At 45.4% G+C, this 26,258-nt stretch overlaps 1 protein-coding gene across 2 annotated transcripts in view; it reads right to left on the reverse strand.

Moving 5' to 3' along the window:
- The window catches only part of SLC35E2B (solute carrier family 35 member E2B), a 96,523-nt gene that overhangs the window by 35,638 nt on the left and 34,627 nt on the right, over positions 1 to 26,258 (reverse strand). For both annotated transcript variants that reach the window (XM_073602930.1, XM_073602931.1), the window contains 5 exons: positions 19,196 to 19,677; positions 13,441 to 13,576; positions 9,197 to 9,324; positions 7,996 to 8,116; positions 5,966 to 6,019 (listed from right to left, as the gene is read on the reverse strand). In XM_073602930.1, coding sequence (XP_073459031.1) covers positions 5,966 to 6,019; positions 7,996 to 8,116; positions 9,197 to 9,324; positions 13,441 to 13,576; positions 19,196 to 19,529 — 773 coding nt within the window. In that variant the 5' untranslated portion in view covers positions 19,530 to 19,677. The remainder of the gene's footprint in view (positions 1 to 5,965; positions 6,020 to 7,995; positions 8,117 to 9,196; positions 9,325 to 13,440; positions 13,577 to 19,195; positions 19,678 to 26,258) is intronic.

Here is a 26,258-nt window from a genome sequence, read left to right on the forward strand (position 1 = left end):
AGCCCACTCCCTCCCCCTTCGTGCCCAATAACCAGCTAAACACAATGAGGTTGGGATATTATATGTAGATTTATGGAGCCTTCACCTCTCTCCTATTCTAAGACACAGGCAGAAATCCGTCCACACCATGTCATTGCAACAAAGTAGTAAAGATTCAATTTCAAATATATATTTGTATGTCAATTTAAAACATGTGACCAGCAGCAGAGGACTAGAAGCTCCTCCTGCTTATGTTTCCCTGCAGACAGGCTGGGAAAGAGCTGGGTCATGTGACAGCTGTATATCAATTAAGAATAAGGTACTTAGATGTGTTGATGGGGGGAATTGAGCGATTATTTTTCCTGCAAATCGCTCCATCTATGGACGGCTTTAGGTAGTCAAGCCAGCAGAAGACTTGGGTTTGCAGGTGACTTGGGTGTGCAGCCTTCTTAAAGTATATCTAAACCCAAGCACAAAAATGTAAAATATTGCTGCTTACAGTTCATAGATGTGGTAGCTGCATGCTTTTTTATTTTCTTAGGCAAGTACAGAAAAATACCTGTTGACCCTACCAGAAATACAGTGTTCGTTGTAACCTTCTCTGCGCAGAACTAAAATCTTAAAAAAAATAATAATGATGATGTTTTCTGGGATGCCAACCCCTGGATTCACACCAGGAGACATAAGCTTTCCAGACTCTATGATAAATCATTCTGGAAGCTGGTTTCCTTGCATTGATCAAGGTAGAGATCACAGGACCTGAAAGCCCACGACTCTTCAGAACGTGGTTTTCAATAGCCAAACCGTCAAATTTACTGGACATGACGGTAGGGTCCACGGGGAACCTACTGTCATTTTTACCATTTCTGCATACCAAGTTCTTCTGGGCCAAGCTGGGGCCACCAGAAGTACCGACTTCTTTTCCTGCCTGATCCTGCGAAGAAGTCGTGGCAGTAGCAGAATAGGAGGCAAAGCATAAATCAGTGAGAACCGATGCCACGGAGTCACCAACGCATCTGTCCCGCATGCAAGAGGATCCCTTGTTCTTGCCACAAACTTGTCGATCTTGTTGGGTATTAACCACCAACTGAGGCTCTGACGTACTGTAGGAGACAGACGCATCAGAAAATCTAATGCCTGCACCTTCTTGTTCCAGGCAGACAGGTTACTGTGTTGCAGCAGTCTTGAATGAAACTGAGCATAGGAAACTGCTTCGAATGAAGCCACCATCTTTCCCAGCAGCCTCATACAAAGGCGATTAGAAGGACCCTTCTTTGCCCTGACTACCTGAATCAGTTCCCTTATGGCACTGATCTTTGCCTGGGGTAAAAATACCTTCTTTTGACTTGTATCTATGACCAGGCCCAAATACTCTAGTCTTCTTACTGGTTTTAAAGAAGACTTCTCTAAGTTGAGAATCCAACCTAGGTATTCCAAGGAATTAACTGTGGTGACCAAGTTCTGGTCCAGGCGGGCTACCGACCGGTCTATCAAGAGCAGGTCGTCTAGGTATTCTATTACTGTTATACCTTGGGCCCTTAATCTGGCCAGAGGAGGAGCTAAGATCTTTGTAAACACCCAAGGTGCAGTGGCTAGCCCGAAAGGCAAAGCTATAAACGGAAAGTGTCGTTTTTCTTCTTCGAAACGCAAGTACTTTTGATGAGCAGGGAAAATAGGTACATGCAGGTACGCATCTTTGATGTTTATTGAGGCCAAAAGCTCTCCTCCTTGTAGGATGAAGACTACAGATCGGATTGATTCCATGCGAAAGGACCGAATCTTTAGGAATCGGTTTAGATCCTTTAGATCTAGAATGGGTCTGACATCTCCATTTGGTTTTGGTACTGTGAAAAGGTTTGAATAAAACCCCAATCCCTGCTCTTCTGTGGGAACAACCACGATAACTTTTGCGACAATAGTCGCTCCAACGCTAGAAAGAGAGACTTCTTTTTCTCTGGGTACATTTGATCTGAGGGAACGAAGAGAGGGGAATTCTCTGAACTCTAGTTTGTAACCTAGAGTTAACGTGGAGATCACCCATCTGTCCTGGAAATTTTCCTGCCAGAGCCTTGAGAACTGTAGCAGTCTTCCCCCCACCCGAGCGAGCGGGGGCGCTCCTTCATAAAGAGGCTTTAGCATCTTGTCTAGTAGGCTTCCTCCCCCAGGACTTCTTTTGTCCCTGGGGTTGACTCTGAGATTTATTCCTTGAGCCTGACGGAGGAGGCCGTCGCGACTGCCTGGAGGCTGATGCTCCTGGCACTGGGGACAGAGCCCGTTTAAAAGAGGGACGTTTACTCCTTTTCTTAACTGGCAAGAGTGTGCTTTTCCCACTAGAGATCTTCTGGATATAATTGTCCAAATCCTCTCCGAACAGCCTTGCACCACGAAAAGGAAATCCGGCCAGAAGCTTCTTACATGGTGATTCGGCTGGCCAATTTTTCAACCATAAGATTCTACGCATATGCACCAACCCAAGCGTAAGACGAGAGGTTTGGACGATAGAATCTCTGATGGCATCAACAGCGAAACACAAAGCCGCTGGTAGGTTGGCCAACCCCCTAGCTTGCTGTTCAGGTAAAACTTTGAGGACCTGTTTAACATGGTCTCTCAAGTATTGACAGACTCCGATTGCTGCCACTGCAGGTTGAGCTACTGAACCTGCCAAGGAGAAGACATTTTTTAACAGGAATTCCTATTTCTTATCAGTTGGATCCTTAAGCATTTGAGCATTGTCGACAGGACAAGTCAGACTTTTATTTACAGAGGAAATGGCGGCATCAATTGCCGGTATACCCCACATCTTAGTACATTTTTCCTCAATAGGATAAAGTGTTGCAAACTTTTTAGGCTGAAAAAAATGTTTATCTGGGTGATCCCACCCAGAATAAATAAGCTTTTACAGTAAACTATGAACAGGAAAGGCATGTGTAGTTTGAGGAGGCTTCAGCGAACCCAAAAAAAAGGAGGGTTCTTTAACTGACTCAGATACGGGTAACTTGAATGTGGAGCAGACCAATCCAGCAAGAATTTGCACCAACACCTTCTCATCCTGAGAAGCTGAAGAGGGCCCTTCTCCACTTGATTCCTCAGAAGAGGAATCATTAGTCTCATCCCGATCCTCTGAGGGGGATTCCTCTCCTTTTTCCCCAGAGATCCTCTGCTTGAGGGTCCTGGGTGACAGAGGGCGACCTAGTGCGTTTTCTTCCACTGAGTGAAGATGCGATTATGGCCATTAGTCTTTCCTCTAATCCATTAATGGTTGAGGAAAAAACCTCCTGCGTAATGTATACAGGGGCTGAAGTGCCAGAAGCAGATGCAGCCCCTGACCCTGACGGCTCACCCTGGCCAGCTATCCCATGTCCTTCAGGGGGGGAAGGTGCTGCAGAGGGGGAGGGTCCTCAGAGCCTGAGGGAGATCCCCCAAAACCCCCTATTTTTCGGGGTATTTGTACCTCTCCTACCGATAGTGCCAAGCAACAAAGGTAGAGGTTGCACAAAAATGCACTGACTGCTGAGTGATGTAGTTCAGCAACTGCGGCTGCTACCAATGCCCAGTCTGGTGCCTAAGTAAATGCTGCCTGGGAAATGCCTGTGTTCCATCTCACATGCGTCCGTCAGCTCTGTACAACTGAAAGAGAGTGCACTTTATAGCTAGTGTAGCCAGCGATGTGGGCGTTTAATCACGCCGGACGTCGCGTTAATGCTCGGCCCCCTCCTCCGACCACCCCTCTCCCTCGTTTTTTCAAAAACATGCGCTCGGGACAAGCATGGAGGGGAGGCTGGGGCGGAGGAGAGAGAAGGGCCGGTGGATGGGAACCTGCCGAAAATGGCGGTAGCGGCGGCGGGTGGTGCGGTATACTACCGCTCCTTGCTCAGGTTCACCACGGCCCCCCTAAGCCATGGGGGGAGAATCCCTAAAGGAAAAAAAAACCCCATTACCAATCCTACCTGGAGCCTGGCTGGAGGAGCGTACAGCGTGGACACTGAGACAGATGGAACTAGCATGAAAGGTATGTGCTCTTGACAGCCGACAATAGGCATAGCATACATTTACTTAAAGGAGAAAACCTACTAGAATTAAAAAATTCCTGAGGAGTCTCCCTTACCTTATCCAGCTGCAGGGTTCTGTATAACAGACCCAATCTTCACCTCTCATAGTGGGCTCCGTTTGAAAAACCTTCAAAAACAGGGGCCCCCTTGAATAGGGGGATCCCCAGTTCTGGGCCCGTAAAGCACCCCGCCAGGGATATGGCTGAAAAAAACAAATACTGGATCCTGGGGTCAAGCTCTCTAAAAAGAGAAGCGTTACAGGTAAACCTCGTTTCTTCAGACACGAGGCCCGGGTACCATCCAATTTGGCCTGGAAAAGACACTTTGAATGGATCCGGTTGCATGGCTTGCCCCAGTATAGAATATTCCTTTGGAGCTCAGTACAGCACATCTTTACTCGTGACCAACACCTAAGACACTGGCGAAAAAACTGAGGTGAGGGATTATATAGGGGGTTGAACTTCCTGTCTAGGGTGTGCCAGTGTCCAATCACCTAGTGATGCCCTATATAACCCATCAGTAATTACTGAAGCTCTGTGTCCCGTGATGTACGAGAAAGAAAAATAGTTTTTACTATGCGGATTATGGCGCATAACTGGCAACATATTGGGGGTCATCTTTCTATTTAGAAAGCTCTAAAATTTCATGCATCAAAGCATAACATGGAAACTACACTAGATCAGCATTGTGCCTCTAAAAAGAAAATGTTAAAAAAGTGTCCTCCCAACCAGGGCTGGTGCAAGGATTTTTGCTAACCTAAGTGAAACCTAATTTTGCCACCCACTTGGACCCGCCCCTGACTCCACCCCCTTTGCACTGCCCTTGTAACCTGTGACCTACCTGACCCATACACTGGCCCACCTACCTGACCCATACACTGGCCCACCTACCTGACCCATACACTGGCCCACCTACCTGACCCATACACTGGCCCACCTACCTGACTCCTATTTGCTGCATTACTCACCCCCTCCCCCATACACTTCTTGATGTAGATGAGGAGGATCAATCCTCCTCCCTACCTCTGCGCTTCATCGACGGTCACATCAGGGCTCTCTACATCGCTGGGCAGGCAGTATTGCTTAGGTGTCCCACCAGCGCCGCCATCCAGCCGCTCCATGGTGTCCCTGATGGCAGGGAGGTCAGATAACAGACGCTGCACCTCTTTCAATGCTCCTATCTCCACCGAGCCCCGCCCCTCCGCTACACAGAGCCGCACCAGAGGGACACACTGGAGCAAAGGCGCTGTGAGATATTCCTGTGTGAGGAGATGTGACAGCGGGGCGTTCAGCGGGACATTGGCGGCACGCAGCGGATGTGTCCCCGGGACAGCCGGCCCGGCACTGTACAGGGGAGAGCTCACACACGCCTGGAGCTTCACTGAGACAGAGACCGTGGCTGCGCCCCAGGTGGCAGTGCGCCCTAGGCGGCTGCCTACTTCGCCTAGTGGTAGGGACGGCCCTGAGTCCCACCCCTGAGATATCAGGCCAACACAGCACTCAAATGAACAAATCATTCCTTTCTAAACTGCTGGAGCCAGTAACAAATGGAAAGAAAACATGACCCAGTAGTTGCATAATATGTTGATGCTGTGCATCATTCTGCTATATATGCAATGTAAGCATACTCCGAGCTACCAGATTTTAGCTTGAATCCAGCCTACGTGAATGCCTGTTGTATGAGCACCCCTAAGAGCAAGCAGCTGCTGTCACCTTTTGCGACACACCTAACCACACATCTCCTTAAGGAAGTATGTTAGTAATTCCCTTGGCAGATGCACCTACAAAGCAAAAATAAAATACTCAGAAATGCACATGCTAGTGTCTGCTGTTCTCATAACATTTAACAGAAAATTCTCTGTAGAATGTTGTGATAATCTATGTGATCCATCATCTATATGGGAAATACGCATAAGTCAAAAAGCATTTTATACTTACGAAAATTTGTACTTATCTCCGCTGAGAAGCTTCTTTGAAAAGACGTTCTGCAAACTGAAATAAAACAATTATTTTCTTTATTTAAGTGGCAAACGGTAATAGCCTTGTCCATTTGATGCTAATTTGATCAAAGAATACCTCTGAAACCCATTACAAGCAATACCCCAATTGATTTTAAATGAGTTTTCCTTTAAAGGAAACCCGGCAAGGCACACATATGGGAATTGCCACAGTTTCAAATAACTATACTCTGGTTTATCATCCTCATCCCTGCTTTACAACTCATTGAGCCTGACATGCAGCCCATGAGCATAATTTATAGAGAAAAACCACCAAAAGGTGAAGTTACACTTATGTTGTGGTCTTCCAGCCACAACTTTATACTCACCTGCCCCTGATCCAGCAATTGCTTGTCAATATCTTACTGGCTAGGTCCACTCATGCACTCCTATTCGACCATATGGTGCTCTCTGGAGTACAAGCTTGTATTCCAGGTGATCTCTCCATATACAGTATATCACAAAAGTGAGTACACCCCTCACATTTTTGTAAATATTTTATTCTATCTTTTCATGTGACAACACTGAAGAAATGACACTTTGCTACAATGTAAAGTAGTGAGTGTACACCTTGTATAACAGTGTAAATTTGCTGTCCCCTCAAAATAACTCAACATACAGCCATTAATGTCTACACTGCTGGCAACAAAAGTGAGTAAACCCCTGAGTGAAAATGTCAAAATTGGGCCCAAAGTGTCAATTTGTGCATCCACCATTATTTTCCAGCAATGCCTTAACCCTCTTGGGCAAGGAGTTCACCAGAGCTTCACAGGTTGCCACTGGAGTGCTCTTCCACTCCTCAATGACGACATCACGGAGCTGGTGGATGTTAGAGGCCTTGCGCTCCTCCACCTTCCGTTTGAGGATGCCCCACAGATGCTCAATAGGGCTTAACCACTTGCTTACCGGGCACTTAAACCCCCCTCCTATCCAGACCAATTATCAGCTTTCAGCGCTGACGCACTTTGAATGACAATTGCGCAGTCATACAACACTGTACCCAAATGAAATTTTTACCATTTTTTCACCACAAATAGAGCTTTCTTTTCGTGGTATTTGATCACCTCTGCAGTTTTTACTTTTTGTTAAAAAAATGTAAAAAACTGAATTTTTTTTTTTTTTAAATTGTTATTTTTTTATATTTTGTTATACTATATATACTATATTGATGTACGCTGATGAGGCGGCAGTGATGGGCACTGATGGGTGGCAGTGATAGGTGGCACTTGTTGGCACTGTTAGGTGGCACTGTGGGCACTATTAGGTGGCACTTATAGTTGGCACTGATGAGGCAGATGTGCCTCTTCCACTTGGGGACCAACGTCCCTCACATCCTAGCCGGTGATCGGCTTTTTTTTCTACTCACGCTGTCAGCGTGAGTAAAAAAAAAAAACGATTACCGATCTTTTGTTTACATCATGTGATCAGCTGTCATTGGCTGACAGCTGATCACACGGTAAGGGGCCGGGACCGGCCCCTTACTTAGATCGGTGATCAGCCGAGTCTCAGTCACTCGGTGATCACAGCACGCCCGGCGCGCGCCCTGTAGGGCGCGCGCAGATAGCGTGCACAGGGGAGGCCGTCATATGACGGCCTCCCAGGAATGCAGGTCCGCGCTGTGGCCGTCATTCGTCCATAGCGCGGATGCCAGGAGGTTAAATGTGGAGACATGCTTGGCCAGTCCATCACCTTTAACCTCAGCTTCTTTAGCAAGGCAGTGGTCATCTTGGAGGTGTGTTTGGGGTTGTTGTCATGTTGGAATACTGCCCTGCGGCCCAGTCTCCGAAGGGAGGGTCAAGTATTCCACTTGACCCACCCTTATAGATTGCAAGCTCTAGCAAGCAGGCCCTCTGATCCCTCCTGTATTGAACTGTATTGTAACTGTACCGTCTGCCCCCACGTTGTAAAGCGATGCGCAAACTGTTGGCACTATATAAATCCTGTATAATAATAATAATACAATGATCTTACCAGTCCATGATGTTTGTAGATAAGGCTGCAGAGAAGCCAAGAACATTAAAACTAATTTCAGTTGCAGTGCAGAGTGCAAGACCACCCATCACTGGCAGAAGGGACAGATTCACCATCATTCCTGCAAAATAAGAATATTAAAGTTCTAAGGAAATGAGGATTAAAAAACACAGCAACACACAACCACAACCCAGCAATAGCGCCTGTAGCTTTCATGCTGGTATTTATTTTCTGTATCCAGTCACACTGCAGGCTAAATCTTAATCACTACTCTTTTCCCTTATCACCAAAAAAGCACAAAAGAGAGCTTGCAAATGTACAGCTGAATGTATTTTTTTGGTTCAGGAACCACGCTACCACTGCAACCTATGTACTGAAGCATAGAAACAAGGCTCCACAGCACAAAATCACATGACAAAAGCATCAAAAGCCTGAGGACAATGGCTTTAATGGATTCTGTAAATCTCAAATAAAAGAAATCCATGTTTAGTGGGCCATCCATGGTTGATCCCTTTCAGAAAATCCTAGTTGCCTTTAAGTGACTGATCCAGATCATGATTGCAGAAAAGCCAGGATTCCCGATTTTCATTATTGTTTGGGTTATTGTGTCAGAGTAATAAAGTCAGAAAGTCCGCATGAAAGCTTGGCAAGTAGCAAATTAGGGAGAGTTCAGCAATGGCAGCACTCTACATCTCTCAGAAGAAGTTTCCTTTTAAAGAATAACTATACTTTAATAGAAAGAACAATTATCTTTTTACACCTAGACCTAGCAGACCTAAACTAACCCCTCCTTGCAAACCTGCACAATATACTTGCCTGAATCAGATGACTGCAGGCATCTTCCTCATGACTGCACTTGAGCACTAGAACCCCATCGACTTCTATGTGACTATTTTCCAAGTGGTATCAGGAGATTAGCTGATAGAAGCCTAAGGGGGTTCTACTGCGCAAACATGGCAAAGAACACATTGGCTGAAGGTGCTGAAGAGTCCTGCGGACAGTGCTTGCCCAATACAGTATAGCATGTATCTAAGACAGGCAATGAAGGAAGGGTGGGTTAGTTTGGGCAAGGGGGTACAAAGAGTAACTGTACTTTCTGCAAAAGTGTAGTTATTCTTTAAAATCCTTTCAAAAGACGTTTTGGTTTTTGTACAACTGAGATGAAATATGTAGTATACAGTAAAAGTAATCATGTACTCACCAGTGTACTCTCCCAGTATCAGCCTGGACATTATAACTGTAAAAATAGGTGCTGAACTTTTAACAGTTTCTGCAAAAGATACTGCCACGTTCTTCAAGCTGACAAGACCTAGGACCACAGTGGAAAATCTGTAAAACAATGAATATGATGGCATATCTCAAACGAAAAACAATGCAGTTTAGGGAATTGATGTCATACCTTAAAGTGATTCTAAAGTCTATTTTTTTTGCCTAAAAAATAACAAACATGTTATACTTACCTGCTCTGTTGCAGTCAATTTGCAGCCCAAATCATCCTCTTCTTGGGTCCCTCTTCTGTGATCCTGGCCCCTTCCTCCTGTCGAGTGCCCCCACAACAAGAAGCTTGCTATGGGGTGCACCTGAGCCGAGTCACAGCTCCCTGTGTCCATTCAGACAAGGAGCCCCGCCCCCTCTCTCCCCATTTTGGCTAGCTGATTTTGATTGAGAGTAGTGGGAGCCAATAGCATCGCTGCTGTGTCTCAGCCAATCAGGAGAGAGAATCTCAGATGGCTGAGACATTCGTGGACATCGCTGGACAGAGAGGGACCTCAGGTAAGTATTAGAGGGGCTGAGGGGGGCTGCTGCACACAGAAGGCTTTTATCTTAAAGCATAGAATGCATGAAGATAAAACACCAGTGTGCAATCAGCTTTCCTCCAGGACAAATAGAGTTCAGTCATTGGACAGAACAGTGAGGTCCTAGGCCAGGGATGCCAGCTTCTGAATGCCACTAAGAGCAGGCAGGGGTCTAAAATTGTTATATTGCTTAAAGTGACTTTAACGGCTTAAAGCAGTAGTTCAGCCAAAAACATTAATGCTAAATCCACTCCCAACCACATTATAAAACTGATCTAGCTAACCCTGTAAAGAGAAAAAAAAATTGCTATACATACCTTTTCTGAAGCCAATCCAGTCCAGGCTCCAGCGACAGATGCTGTGTGCTGGAGAAAGCCGACAAAAGCTGGGAAATAACTGGGAAGTGACATCACCCATAGAGTTACCATGAGGCTTCCATTGTCGGCTGCCTCTCCTGCACACGCCTACACAGAGAAGCCGCGTGTGCAGCGTAGGACTGGAGTGGCTGCAGAACAGATAAGTATAGCGATTTCTTCTTTACAGGTGTAGATAGATTAGGCTTAGAATGTGACAGCAAGTAGATTTAGAGATTGTTAGGTTTTGGCTGAACTTCTACTTTAAAGTGTTACTAAACCCAGAACCTGCATTCACTATATCTGGTCTCCCACAGTACACAGAACATGGAAATGTAATTATTTTAGTAAATATAAACTGCTAAATACCTTTTTCTCATCAGCAGTATATAGCAGCCTTGTGACTTGTATCAGTTCCTAGTAAAGCTTGTAGGAGGAGTTTTCATTCTCCCCTGACCCTCTGTCTGGACAGTGCTGATTTGCCCTGTGCTGATCATATGCACTCCCCCAAGAAATAAAAAAAAACAATCTCTAGCAATACACACCAAACTGAGCATGTGCAGCTTGTCCCCTAGCCTCTGCATTATCAGGAAATAATTAGGGGACAGTGGAAGAAGGGGAGGATCAGAGAAGACAGGATCACACAGCCTTTATACACAATGCAGAGGATTAGCCCCTTAGGTTCCACAGTGAGTATAACAAGCATACTTTACTGCATATACAGACTGATTTTACGGTTGTGGGTTTAGTAACCCTTTAAGGTTTTTTTTATCTCAATGCATTTTTTGCATTAAGATAAAATCCTATGATCAGCTTCCCCCAAGCACCCCCTAAATACTTACATGAGCTTGATCTCAATCCAGCACTGTGCCCGAGAGCAGCAGTGCTGCTCTCTTTACTCTGTGGACATAGTGGAGTAGGGGGCGGGGCCTGGGTGCACTGTGTGTGTAAATAGACACAGACAGCCTGGCCTCGAGCCCGCGCGTGTGCCACTATAGGAAAGGCGCTTCTAAGAGCCGAGAGCACTGGGGGGACCCAAGAAGGGGAGGAAAGGGACCGCTCTGTGCAAAACCACAGAGCAGATGAGCATGACATGAGTTCAAGACGGAGAGAGGATCCAGTTCTTTAAATCACCCAGAGAGGCTGCAAAGTGGGCTGAAACACTCCCCGGTTAGCTTATCCCAGGTATGCTAGCCTTTAAGCAATGGCTCAGGATTCCCCTCCTTATGTACTTGTATAGTCTTCCCCGCAGTGGCTACCCCCTAGCTGAATAATCCGACTCAGCGGGTCAGCCATAACTTCGCTTTATATAACACTATGTATAGCTGACCAATCTTGGGAATAGCCTACTCTTTTGTGCAGGAGCTGCTCCTCGTGATATTCCTGCTCTCCCTTCAAGTTCCTTTTAAAAGAGAGAGGAGGAACCAAATAGCCCCCCTTATGCGGGGTCCGAGACCTAATTGTGATCCCTCCTCTCAGGCTGACACATACATACACCTCTGGAGAGGTGCACAGGGCCATTATTACCTAAAACTTTTATGGCAGCCCTGCAGATGTACCTTTCCCAAGATATGCTCATCTGAGCTGGGATGGCCCGGTGGGACTGTTCTTCCTATCCTGCTCCCCCCCCCCCCCGCCATACCGTGGGACGGGGAATGGGGATGGCGGGGACTGAGATTGTCTTCTCACTGTTATTTCGACATGCCATTCATGGAAGAGACTAGGCTGAATACTTTCGGAGCCAACGCTTGTCATGATCCGGGATGGATGGTTACACTTCACATCGCCGAGATCTGAAGTTTGTGCCCCCGGGGACCCGGGAGATCTACACCTGTTATCCTTGCCGGATTACTGACTACTTTTCCTTTTTCTGTATTTTGTATCAGCCTGTAGTAGGAGGTTGAGCGCCTCTTGCACGTTACCCTCATGTTTGGCTGGGAAGCCAACTTTTGTTTGGGAAAGGAAGCCCTCCTGCTGGACTTTGGGATGGGCGGGATGGGCGGGATGGGGTTGGAGGGTTAAAAAAAAAAAAAAAAAAAAGATACAGATCTGTTAAAAACAAAGATAAAAGGCTTTATTATCACAAAGCCAACACATTCAAATCTCAGAAAACACCTCACTCATCCGGGCTTGGAGAAAGAGATTGTACATACTGGACTGAATGTGGCTTTTAAACCCTTTCTGCCTGCCCCGAAAATCCCTTAAGAAAAGTTCTGAATTCTGGGGGGGAACCAAGGGCTGTCTTCCAAGAGTGGTTGAAATCAGCAGCCACCAAGTGACACATATGTGCAGCTTGTAGACGGTAAAGCCCCTTTGTTTTTTAGCCGGTACATAGGCGGTCGTGAGGCACTTAAGCTGGACATGCATTAAAGTCCGTCGGCAGCTGGTTTATGCTTTCTGACCCCAGAAATGCGTTAGCTTTGTGATACAAGATTTTATCTCAGTTTGGAATAAATCTATATCTGGATGATTAACTTTCAATGTGATGCTTCAATCTCAGACCCTCCTGTAAATTTTTTTTTTTTTTTTTTAAATACTTTTTATTGAATTTTCAAGACAAATAGAGAGAGTTACAACATAGAGCCTCTGAGCATACCCCAGCTCAAAAACATATACATTTAAAATCTAACTAATAAATTGTACACTGTGATACAAAAACAAAAGACCTAAACCTAAACTGCTCATGTACACAGAGCGGTAGGATAATATTGAGATGAGGAGTGAATTTAGCTCAGACATCCACCTCCTAGAGTTCTGCTGTGGGAAAGGAGATGTGCTACAAAACTAGGTGACAGTTTTCTGCATTGATCAGACAAACAATCTAAAGTCTAAGGCCCCTTTCACACTTGTGCGATTTATTTTGCAACTTGGGACTGCAAAGTCGCATGACAAGTCATACTCCATGATTTTCAATGAGTACCATTCATATCTGTGCAACTTCAAGTCGCAGTCACTTCAATGTAGTCTCGCACTACTTTGGTCCGACTTTGAGGCGACTTAAGGTACCTAGACCTCAACATTATACAGGCACTGCTTCAAGTCACGTCAAAGTCGCACGGCTTTCAGATCGCACAAGTGTGAAAGGGGCCTTAGAGCTGGGTACAAATGCTGGAATAGTGAATAGATACATTAAACATGTAGAATCTGAGATAAAGGTCAGTTCTTCCATTATACAGGTGTTAGAGAATGCACCCCTGTCCATAGAAGGTGTCCCAGATTACCCTCTCCCGCAGTAGAAGTTACACTGCCCTGGAAATGTACCCTGTACAGTAATAACCACCACTTTGTAAATTTACCTCATGAGACCAACAAACAGCATGATCATTAGAAAGTTTGGAGGATAACTGAGTCGTGCTTTGTGCTGGTACAGACAGCAGGGAATGAACATCTTGATGCAGCCAATAAAAGTGGTCATCAGCATTTGTACAGCACCTGAAATAGAAACAGGGACTGTATTCATTTATATATAAAATATCTTTTCTTAAAAACACAAGAAATATTAGGACCTGAATTTCACTTGGTATCAGCCTCTTGAGGCCCCTGTACAGCCGAGCTCAGGCTAGAAGAGGAAGAAGCAGAAGACCTGCAATTGTTACCTACTTAAGGCAAAGAAAAAAAATCGTGTCTACTGCCTTGCCGGACAGGAGCAGAGTTGTGTAAATCTTTGCCAGGAATTCAGCTTTAAATTATGCAAAATCACTCTTCTTTCCAATCTCCCTTTTTACCAGCTCTGCCAAGCTGGTTCTATTAGCCATCTAGTCTATGACAACTCTGGGAAAAGCCTGCGCACACTTGTTTGTCACTCACCAACACTGTGGAGATCTATGTACTAAGGAACAGCTTTCTTTTCAGTAAGTGGGTGAGAAGCACTACAGTGTCCAGATGTGTGAGCTGGTGAAGGCCGCTGCTGTCAGATGCTGTTTTGTACAAAGAATAGCTGCAATTGGATCAGTGGATGATGTGGGTGGAATTTCATGCGATTTCAAATGCTGCTTTGTCAGGGCTAATTCAACAGTTTGTTTGCGTGTACTTTATTTAATTTTATAATAAAGTGTTTTATTTTAGTGTTTTACTACATAGTTACATAGTTAGTAAGGTTGAATAAAGACACCAGTCCATCCAGTTCAACCTGAGTCAGTGTGGGTGCGTATCTACAATCATCCCTATTTATTTAAGGCACCCATATAGCGCTGCCAATTCATGCAGCACTCCACACATACATTGTACACCCACATTGGTCCCTACCCTCAAGGAGCCCACAATCCAAGGTCCCCAACTCACATTCATATACTAGGGCCAATTTTTGAACAGAAGCCAATTAACCTACCAGCATATCTTTAGAGTGTGGGAGGAAACCGGAGTACCCGGAGGAAACCCACGCAGGCACAGGGAGAACATGCAAACTCCAGGCAGGTAGTGTCGTGGTTGAGATTTGAACCAGCGACCCTTTTTACTGCTAGGCGAGAGTGCTAACCACTACACCACTGTGCTGCCCTAATGGTGAGCATTTTCTCTGTTGGCACCAAGGCATCATGCACACTGTTTTATTGTAAACAGTTTCTTCTGACAGGAAAAATCTGCATTAAAAACATACCTAAGCCACAGTTTTTCAAACGCGCTCAGGCGCATTTGGGCATTTATTTCATTGGCCAGAATTGTAATTTAATTTTGGCCACGGAAATTAAGAAATGCTCAAGCACTAAATGCGCCAAGCGCATAGGAGCGTCAAGGCGCATTTAGACACTTTTGTGTGCCCAAAAGCTTCTCTACTGAACCTAGATTCTTCTGGGTTCAGGAGAGGAGCTTTTGGGCACAAAAAATGCCAAAGTGCTTAAACTCATCTTGACGCTCCTAAACTCCTCTAAAAGCTTTATGTGTGCAAGAACACAAAGCCTTTTATTGAGGGGAGCTCAGAGGCTTAGGCAAAAAAGTGCCCAAAGCTAGGAGCAGCAGTGTGCATGAACCCCAAGGGCACTTTCATACTGATGCAATGTGGTTTTCCCACACCATGGGTGTAGAGCAGTGTACCTACGACTTGTGTGTGGGTTATTGGCGCTTTGCCATATTGCATCAAGCAGTTTTAATGCATTTTCTGAAAGCGTGCCAAAATTCCCCAGCGACACAACAGGATGTAAACAAATGAGCTGGCATTGGAGATAGATACATACGTATATATATGTATATATATATATTTTTTTTTTTTTTTATATTTGTGTGGGGACCCCTTAAAAACCATACCACACTAGCTAGCGGTGCAACCCACCCCCAACTATACCAGGCCACATGCCCTCAACTGATGAGGACAAGGGGCTCTTCCCCACAACCCTGGCCCAGTGGTTGTGGGGGTGCGAGGGGTAGCTTATCATAAACAGGAAGGCTCCCAGGTCCCAGATAACCCCCCCACCCCCCATGTGAATGAGTATGGGGTAAATAGTACCCCTATCCATTAAACTAAAGAAAGTCAAAATTAAATAAAAACACAAGACAGTTTGTGACAAGTCCATAAAAAAAAAAGTCACGAATGTCAGCCGCCGACCCCAACGGAAAAAAAAGCGCCAACTGCCGAACACGATCAGGGCACGCTTCCTTCGGTGACAAAGTCTCCCGCACTGAAAGGGTGTCTAATGCCGTGTACACAGGAGCGGAATGTCCGACAGAAAAAGTCTGACGGGAGCTTTTCATCGTATATTCCGATCGTGTGTATGCCCCGTTGGACTTTTTATGTCGAAAATTCTGACGGACCTAGAAAGAGAACATCTAAACGTTCTAAATGTTTCCGAACCAATTCCTATTGGGAAAACCGCTCGTCTGTATGCTGTTCCGACGTACCAAAAACGACGCATGCTCTAAAGCAAGTAGGAGACGGAAGCTATTGGCCACTGGCTATTGTACTTCCGTTTTCTAGTCCCGTCCTACGTGTTGTAGGTCACCGTGTTCTGGACGGTCGGAATTTGGTGTGACCGTGTGTATGCAAGACAGCTTGAGCGGAACTCAGTCGGAAAAACCTTCAGAGTTTATTCCGACGGGAAAACCGGTCGTGTGTACAGGGCATTACTCCTCCTCAGGACGTCAGACTGGCGTCCATTGTGAGGCTCTTCCAGACTCCAGCCACAGATTCATTAACCCCCAAGCCAAGGACAGCCCACTCCTGGGCATCAGGCACAGGTGATTGTCTAGAGAATTTTCCTGTTGGTCCCACCCAGCCAAAATGTTGAGCTGCAACAGTCTGAAATACAATTAGGCATACCAGACTGCCCCAAAGAAGGCATTCATAAAGCCCAGAACCATCATGAAAAAATTTCAGGACCCCACCAAACCACTGTAGAGTCTGCATAGTTTGATGGACATTGACAGACCAGGTTTGAATAAACTGTGCTGTCAGGAGAAGGTCCTCCAGGTATCCAATTATAGGGATGCCCTGGGAATGAGGAAGAGTAAGCAAAGAGTCTAGGCACCTCGGAGAATACTGAAGGAGCTGTAGACAGGCCAAATGGGAAGGATATGAACGGGTAGTGTTTATAAGCCCACTGTAAAATGCAGGTTTAGCTGGCATGCTGGATAGATAGGGATATGCAAGAACGCATTCTCGATGTTCACCTAGGCCATAAAGTCCCCTGGGTGGAAAGAGGCAATGACTGACCTGATAGATTCAATACAAAGTTTTTGCACTTGAACGGGTGAACTTGAAGGCCTTTTAATCCAGGCTAGGGCAAATGCCCACTTTTGCTTTGGGGAGAGTAAACAGGTTGGAGTTAAAACAATGAAATGATGACTCCCTGAGAGAAGATTTGTGCCAAAGCAGTGTGGAGGTCTGTTGGTCTCTGCATGGACATTAGCAGGTTAAACAACATGAAGCAGGCAGAGGTAGAGCTTGAAATTTTAGCATGTAACGCGTAGACACTACATCCATTATCCAGGAGTCTGAGATGTTTTCAGATCAGGTGGTAGCAACCGCCAACAAATGTCCCCCCCCACTTATAAAACTTTGGTCGCAGCTTGGAGGCTTTGGGAGTCCAAGTCTTGTGATGGAATGGAGTCCCAGGTTTGGCCTAGGGCCTAACAGACTATGAGAAACAAAAGGAAGTCTTCTTAGTTTCAGATGCGGTGGATTTTCCAGTCTGACCATACACAGCAAGCGCTTCTTACACAGATTACAGATCAGCATTTGAGCCAAAGAGTGCTCTGCATATGCACAGACAGAAGGCGCATGAGATTTGCAAGCACATCAACACAATAGTACATGGCTACAGGCAAAATCTCCAAAGGGACCAGTAAGGGTGGATCTCTGGTGCCCAGGCATATCCTTGGGTCATACTGTCAAGGTCTTGCAGCTGGACATGACCGGAATAACCGGTTGAAGGGTAGGACCTGCTTGGGAAAAAAAGACATTAGGAGGGGTTTCAAGTCTTTTATTAACAGGTTCTTTAAACAATGGAATGTCCTGCTCTGGTATGGTCAGATTCTTAATAAGACAGGAAATAGCTGGGTCAACAAAAGGGAATGCAGCACTTCTTAAGGAACTATTAAGGATTAGGCCAGTCACTATACCAAATCAGTTTCATGAGCCAATCTACTAGGAAGATTTTGACAGGTAGGGGACTGTATATTGAGCCCATGCTAGTAATTCTAGAGAATTCTAGAGCCTAGAGGAACAACAGCTACAGGCTAATTAGAGTCTGAAGAAAAGTGTGAAGAAACTTGCTTGCATCCCCTGTGTTCTGAATCCTCTATCATGAATGTGTTTTTGGTCATAAAGTCTGACATAGGAGCAGAAAATTTCTCCCTGGCTAAAGTAGAGGAAGGAGTCATGCTTGGGAGGTAATAGGGATTCCACCAGACATGAGGGGGATCGCTGTCCAGGTTGTTGGCCTCCAGCTCAAGGCAAGGCACACAGCAGGCTTCCCCCCTAAGCTGTAGGTGGATCATGAGCTGAGAGGGCCCATAGGACCACTCCCTCTGCTTCAATGATCCGACATTGTCACAAAGAGGTCACATAGTCCCTCAAAGGGGTTACTCACAAAAACAGTCACAGGTGCAGAGAGAGCTATCTGTCCATCTGTGACCAAGTGCCTGTAGGCGGCAGACAGAAACCTGATGTCTGGTTCTAGGAAAGGAGGATGACACAGTACACAGCAGAAGGCGAGAATGGCAGTGAGTGAGCATGGAACAGGTAGTCAGAGCCGTGTGTGCAGTAACAGATGACAGCTGCACAGGCACTGTAAAAGTGCACAAGCAACATAAATTCAAGCTTATGATGTGGCAATAACAGTGAAAACACACACACAATAGCTCCCAAAAGGGCAAAACTCTGACATACCTTACCAGAGTTCAGCAAGGTGCCCTGCGGCCACAAGCGTAACAGGTGCCAGCAATACTCAGGGGGCAAGCCCCTTACAGGTAATCTTTTCCCCTCAAGCAAGCATACCTCAAGGGGTCTTCAGGGACATGCTTCAACCGCAGGTGTAGCACAGTCCTGGACCTGTGAAGCGTTCTGCAGCGTACACAATACATTAGGTGATCTGGAAAGTATCCCAAGCAAAGCCCAGTGCCCAAAGGGTCACATAACAGATGATCCCTGCATTTTCTTCATGGCAGAGTCTGGATACGGGTTCCAAAGCTATGTGGAGGATTAGCCAACCTGATCTGGAAAACTGCATCTAGGAACCCCCTAAGCTCAGCATTAATGAAGAATCTTGACTGCAGAAAAGGGCAAAAGACATCCATTCTCCTAGAACAGTAGCAAAAAACTGAGGCATGATGGGAGTGGGTGGCCGATTAACAGTTTTTTTTTTTTTGGTCAGTGACTATTTCTGGGAGGAGTGGAGCATTGTCACCTAGGGACAGGAAGTGTGTTATTTGCAAAATCACCAGGTGAAAAAAAAAAGCCTGTAAAACAGAAAACTAATGCAGGCACTTCATCTAAGGAACGGTAAATTGCAATATATGAAATTTCTATTTTTAAGTTTAGATACGCTTTAAAACTTAGTGCTGTAAAACTGTAAACACTCTTAGTTTCAAGTGATATGATATTAGCAATCCACAGAAGCTTACCTAACATGCTCGGCTCCCCCTCCAATAAGGTGAGGATGTATTTATTGAGGAATAGGGTACAAAAGCTGAAGAAAAACCATAATGTGAGGTAGATGAGGGCTTTAGAGTTGAAAACTCCCAAGTCAGACTCAATAATGGTCGTTTCTGTGATGGTGATCTGCAGTACATTCTCTTCTGGAACACTGTCACTTCGGGTGATGACAATCCTCTCAGCTCGATGCGGGAAGAGAGGTGCAACATGATAAGGACTTTTACCCTTCAATTTCTCTTGAGACAGGAGAGCTTTAGACTCCTCCGGGGATTGCGAGTTACCAGACGGCATCTTGACAGTCATATCCCAGAGAAATATGTCATGTGTTCAATAAACCCCATCTGGCATGAAAGGACACCGGCATGCAGTGACATAGCTTGACTCCATGCAGCCCGAACAGCTTTCCATCTGTTCCTATCCTCTGTACGCCTTACGAGTTATGCCTTGTGCCCTGAGAAAAGAAAATATGAAGTGATATAAACCAGATTTTATTAAGAAATACATGCTTGAGATTTATTAAAACTGGAATAGGATGACTAACTGGTTAACCAGTACAGAAGCAATATAGTAAAATATTTGCCTGGCTGCACTGGGATTCTAGGTTCAGATCCCACCAAGCACAGTACATACAGGAAGTTTGTATACTCTCCCTATGCATCTATGCATTTTCTTCTACAACCTAGTCTGATAGACACCTACACTTTATTGTCACAGCAGGTGTTAAGGGTGTCAGTGTGCAGCTCAATGGTAACTAGAGTTAGATCAACTACACTCTGCAGTCAGTTCTCAAAACTATTCAGACACCCCCTCCTCTTTTCTACAATACAGGTCTGTGGAAAGACACTTGCGCCAGCATAGACCACTCCAATATGAGCTCACAAACCAGCCTTTTCAATGAGAGAAATGTAGCGGTGTAGTTGCCACTAGTAACAGACAATCCACCAATTCACCCCGCTGCCAGACTTCATATGTCACTTGCAGAGACAATGAACAGTCTTTTGCGGGTTTTGTTTTTTGTTTATTGGGGGGGGGGTACAATTTGGTTGGGGAAAAGGGTATATGGGATGCCAATAGAATGTTTCAATTGCCATCATATTTTACAGATTACACACATAAGCACATAGTTAGAGCCCGAAGAGATGATGTGCATTTATGATTGATATGAATTTCCTCCTGCACCACTATGCAGACTGTTGCTCCTCCTCTGCTTACTCCTCCGCTTGCTCCTCCTCTGCTCCTGCAGACTATTTCTTCTGAGAATTCCCCATCCATCACAGTGTAAAGCCTGAGGACACCACTCTTTACCGTGTAAGAGTGATGGGTCCCAGAACTTCTTTCCTCCTGCACAAAACCTATCCTTAAGTGAATTAGTGCCACATCCTCTTCTACTAAGCAGTAAGGACCCACTCCAAACAAGTCCTTAAGCAGGCTCTGGTTGCTCGTTGCTACTAAGCCTGAGGCCTGCAGTACCTCTCCCCGGAGGCCTAGTAGTTTAAAAGCATTCTCATGGATGGTGGACTACTGTTCCCAGCCAGCCCAGCTTGCAAATCCTGTGCCCTCAGGCCACATCGATTTGACACATCACCCCACAGTCTTTCTTCTGATCCAGTACTCCCCATCATTCACCATGTAAATGATGAAGACTGTGCCAATGACCGTGTAGAAGCAAAGTTCCCTCACAGACTTCCTGGCACATCCAGCCCTCCACTGTGGTAACACTCACTGACTTTTTACCTCCCTGAGTCCTTGATGGAGAACTTGACCGGACCATACGTTCCGACAACTTCACCTGCCCCTCTGCTCCAGGAGTTCTTTATCAACGACTGTGTGATGATAAAGACCATGTCAATGACCATGTAGAGGCAAAGTTCCCTCACAGCTCTCCCTGGGCCTCCTCCTGCGATCGGCGCACCCTCCCCCCCAGATGGGGATGACCTCCTGCCGCTGCCTAGTATTCCATCCTCCACTTCACTCAGCCGACATCTCTCCCTAGTGGCATGTTACCTCAGCTTATATAGAAGGCCCACCCCCTGCCAATACCAGATGGGGATTGGTCAGGGCTCCCACATGAGCTGCCTGCCAGAACATTCTCCCTGGAAGCAGGGAAGGTGCCACAGAACTAGAGCACAGGTGGTCACAGCTACTGCTACTCTGACCACTCCCAGCCCCCAGATCAAAACAGACAGGCCTAGCTTTCAGCATAGGCCTGCCTAAATTTGCCTTTGCTGACAGTTTCTAGAAAAAACCTATTAGTAGCACCTACCTATTGGTAGAGGGTGCTACAGAAACTACTACTATTTATAAGGCATTTACCAACAAAAAAGTAATAACATGTAGGAGTAAAGAACTACAAAGAGATCAAATAAAAGTGAGACATTAAAAAAGGAGAAATATAGCCACAGCTTCTTTGGCTGTACTTCTATGGATCACAGGAATGCAGTTCGTTCTTCACTCCTGTGACCCGTTTTAAGCTAGAGTTAAAGCCCGCTGTCGGCTGATGTCACAGACTCGGTTTATGCTCTGAACGGATCCCGACCACATGGTTGGGATCCACTGAGAAGCCTGGATCAGCAGCTGGCTCAGCCTCTCAGCAATCCGCTCAGGGACTGAGCCAGCCCTTCTCAAACACCCTCCCCCCCCTCAGCGAGCTCTGGAGAGGAGAGCAGACCGTGGTGACTGATGGTCATGGCTCTCTGCTCAGAGTGGAGGGGAGAGCTGAGCAGCGGTGTCTGATCACTCTCCGTGCAGAACCAGCTGGGAACAGATGCAGCATCAAAATCGATGTTGCATCCACCTAGGCGAGTATAAATGCCAAAAAAATGCAAGGAAAAGGCAAAAAAGACTGGTCACTAGTATTGCCAGTAGGCTCCCTGAAGCTGATCGTTTCCCCATTAGTGATTTACTATGTCTTGTTACACAATGGGGGTTATTTACGAAAGGCAAATCCACTTTGCATTACAAGTGCACTTGGAAGTGCAGTCGCTGTAAATCTGAGGTGAAGATCTGAAATGAGGGGAAGCTCTGCTGATTTTATCAATCACGTGCAAGCTACAATGCTGTTTTTTATTTTCCTTGCATGTCCCCCTCAGATCTACAGCGACTGCACTTCCAAGTGCACTTGTAGTGAGAGTGGATTTGCCTTTAGTAAATAACCCCCAATGTCTCTTGGTAAAAAAAATGGAATATTGCTAGAGGCAGACCTTTGCATTTCCATGTTCTGTGTACTGTGGGAGACTAGATATAGTGAATGCAGGGCCCTGTTTTAGTAACACTTTAAAGTGATTGTAAAAGGTCTGTTTGTTTTTTTTTAAACAACAAACATGTTATACTTACCTGCTCTGTGCAAGGGTTTTGCACAGAGTGGCCCTGATCCTCCTTTTCTGGGGTCCCCTGTTGGTGCTCCTCCTCTTTATCGGGTACCCCCACGGAGAGCCGCTTTCCTCTAAGCGGGCACGCACCCGGGTCCTGCTACTGCGTCCATTGACACAGACAGCAGCACTTGGCCCAGCTCCCGTGTCACAGGATTTGATTGATAGCAGCGGGAGCCAATGGTCCCTGCTGTAGAGCTGCACAATTAATCGTTAAAAAATCGTGATCTTGATTCAACCCCCCTGACAAACTCTATTGCAGAGTTTGCTGATTCTTTCATATAACAATTGGAGAGACTTATCTGCTCATTCAGCTGTTAAAAGAAAACATCCGGGCAGTCTGCCAAGTTTTTAACATGAAACACCGTAACTAACTCTTCCTTCTTAGATCAAAGGGATAAACTTCTGTGTGTAAAGAAAAAATCCAGGCAGTCTGCCAAGTTTTTAACAATGTGTAAATGCAGGAAGTTTAACCACCTAAAGTCGAAATCTTTTTCTGACACTTGTTTCCTAAGTTAAAATCAATATTTTTTGCTATAAAATTACTTGGAACCCCCAAACATTATATATATTTTAGCAGAGACCCTAGGGAATAAAATGTCAATTGCTGCAATATATTATGTCTCACTGTATTTGCCCATCGGTCTTTCAAACGCAATTTTTGGGGAAAAAATACACTTCAATGAATTAAAAAAAAAAAAAAAAAAATAGTAAAGTTAGCCCAATTTTTTTTGTTTTAATGTGAAAGATGATGTTACGCTGCGAGAATCGTGATCTATCTTCTAAGCAAAAAAATCGTGATTTTCATTTTAGTCAGAATCGTGCAGCTCTACCCTGCCGTTATCAATCTATCCAAGGAGGACCCAAAACAGCGGCTGGAGCTGCTGAGCTTGTGCTCGTCGCTTGAACGATCAGGTTCAGGTAAGAAAAAGAGGGGCTTTGGGGGGCAGCTGCAGCATAGAAGGTTTTTCACCTAAATGGATAGAATGCATTAACCACTGCAGCCCTGGAAGAATTTACCCCCTTCCTGACCAGAGCACCGTTTGTGATTCGGCACTGCATCGCTTTAACTGACAATTGCGCGGTCGTGCGACGTTGTACCCAAACAAAATTGACATCCTTTTTTTTCCCACAAATAGAGTTTTCTTTTGGTGGTATTTAAACGCCTCTGCGGTTTTTATTTTTTGCGCTACAAACAAAAAAAAGCGACAACTTTGAAAAAAAAAAAAAACGCATTATTTTTTGCTATAATAAATATCCCCCCAAAATATATATAAAAAAATATTTTTTTCCTCAGTTTAGGCCGATATGTATTCTTCTACATATTTTTCGTAAAAAAAAAAGCATATATTGATTGGTTTGCGCAAAAGTTATAGCGTCCACAAAATAGGGGATAGATTTATAGTATTTTTATTTTTTTTTTACTAGTAATGGCAGCGATCTGCGATTTTTATCGTGACTGCGACATTATGGCGGACACATCGGACAATTTTGACACATTTTTGGAACCATTGGCATTAATACAGCGATCAGCGCGATTAAAAATGCATTGATTACTGTAAAAATGTCACTGGCAGTGAAGGGGTTAACACTAGGGGCCGATGAAGGGGTTAACTGTTTCCTGGGAGGTGATTCTAACTGATGGGGGAGGGACTAACTACAGGAAGTGACAGATCGTAGTTCCTAGCTAATAGGAAAACACGATCTGTCATTCCTGTCAGAACAGAACAGGGAAGTGTGTGTTTACACACACACACACACACACACACACACACACACACACACACACACACACACACACACACACACGTCCCTGTTCTGTGTCTCCTGGTCACGATCACTCGTGGCCGTCGGTCATCGCGACTGTCGGCCACGAGCATCGGCACCCCCGCTGTGCAGCGGGCATGCGCACGCCTGCTATCCGGACCCCGCGAGATCACATACAGTAACGTGATTTCCCGCAGAGGAGCTAGCCTGCCACAGTAAAACTGCGGCAGCTGGTCCGGAAGCTGTTAAGGTGAAAAATCTTGAGGCTTTACAACTCCTTTAAGCATTGTCAGAAGGCAGCTTCCTTTATATCTTTAAGTCTAGGTCTCCTTTAATAATTAGTAATGTGTACATTATGCAGAGTAAGGTGTCAGTATATCTCCAGTCATCTATTATTGATAGCTCAGTTGACAACCAGACCCAGCATGTCTTATTCATGCACCAATCTCTCAAGGGAATAGAGTGACCACAAAATTCACAAGCTGTTTCTACTTAGATGAAAGCAAGCCAGTATTCAGTGATATGTTAGTAAAGCTGATCATGCAGCTGCTTTGGTTTGTTAAAGCGGAGTTCTACACAAAAATGGAACTTCAGCTGTCCGGATTCCTCCCCCCCTCCGGTGTCACATTTGGCACCTTTCGGGGGGGGGGGGGGGGGCAGATACCTGTCCAATACAGGTATTTGCTTCCACTTCCGGCGAAACATCGATACAGTATCCACGGCGATCTACGCCATGTCCAGCCCCTCCTACGTCCCCCCCCCGCTTTCTTCTGGGAGACACAGGTCCAAGAAAACAGCAGGGACCACTCAGAACGTGCAGCGTGACTGGCGCATGCGCAGTAGGGAGCCAAGCTGTAAAGCCGCAAGGCTTCACTTTCCGATTCCCTAGCAATGCCGGGGGCCTTCACCCGGAGCTCTGAGGGACGGGTCGGCTTCAGGTGAGGACATCGAGGGGGCCCTGGACAGGTAAGTGTCCTTATTTTAAAAGTCATCAGCTGCAGTATTTGTAGCTGCTGACTTTTATTTTTTAATTTTTTTGGCAGAACTTCGTTTTAAATTTAAATTACTATGTATGCTGGGACCACAACTGCCCAAAACAATGCACCATTGTTTATGGACTGGATGAATTAATTTGATGGTCAGCAGGTAACATATCAAAACTAGGAATTCCCTTCACAATTTTCTGCTGCCGATTTTCCTTTTTATCATTTGTATAGAAATACTTTAAGAGTCATGCACACTGAGCATAAAAAATGCTGCTTACACAGGCATTTTTTTACTTTAGCCTGTAGATGAAACATTGCCCATGCACATTTGGGAATTTACAGGTAATTCCTAGATGAGCATTTACAAGCAGAAAAAAAAAAAACCCCATCACAAACACGTTTTTGAAAGGAGCATTTGGGCAGAAAAAACGCTTGGCGCGCAGAAACACGGTGTTTAGATGTGTCAAGCATTTTTTAATGTACATTTTTTCGAGCCCTGCCGATCTATGCCAAGCAGAGCGTGAAGATCTGGAAACCGCCACACAGCCAGATTAGCTTGCGCTTCAGGCCTCCCAGCACACAGTAGTCTTCATGTTCATCCAGCTGCTTACTGACCGACGTCCAGCCAATTCCTAGCACCACTCTGCCTACACCAGCTGCTTGCTGCTGAGATCTGCAGTTCCTCTGGTGACCACACTCCTAAGAATGACATGCACGCTACCTACCTTTATACATAGTGAGTGCAATAATTGTATTTTTAATGCCACTTTTTATTACAGATTGCATTTAGAAGGTGGTGCCCTCTTCTGCTCGTTTTTCTCTGTGTATTAGGTTCTCAAGTTTAGGGGAGTAGCCACTATTCAATTTTCTTGTTCCTGCACATTAAGGCTGGGTTCACACCTATAGATCAT

This window comes from Aquarana catesbeiana, linkage group LG10 (assembly GCF_042186555.1).
Source record: "Aquarana catesbeiana isolate 2022-GZ linkage group LG10, ASM4218655v1, whole genome shotgun sequence".
Taxonomy (NCBI): Eukaryota; Metazoa; Chordata; class Amphibia; order Anura; family Ranidae; genus Aquarana; species Aquarana catesbeiana.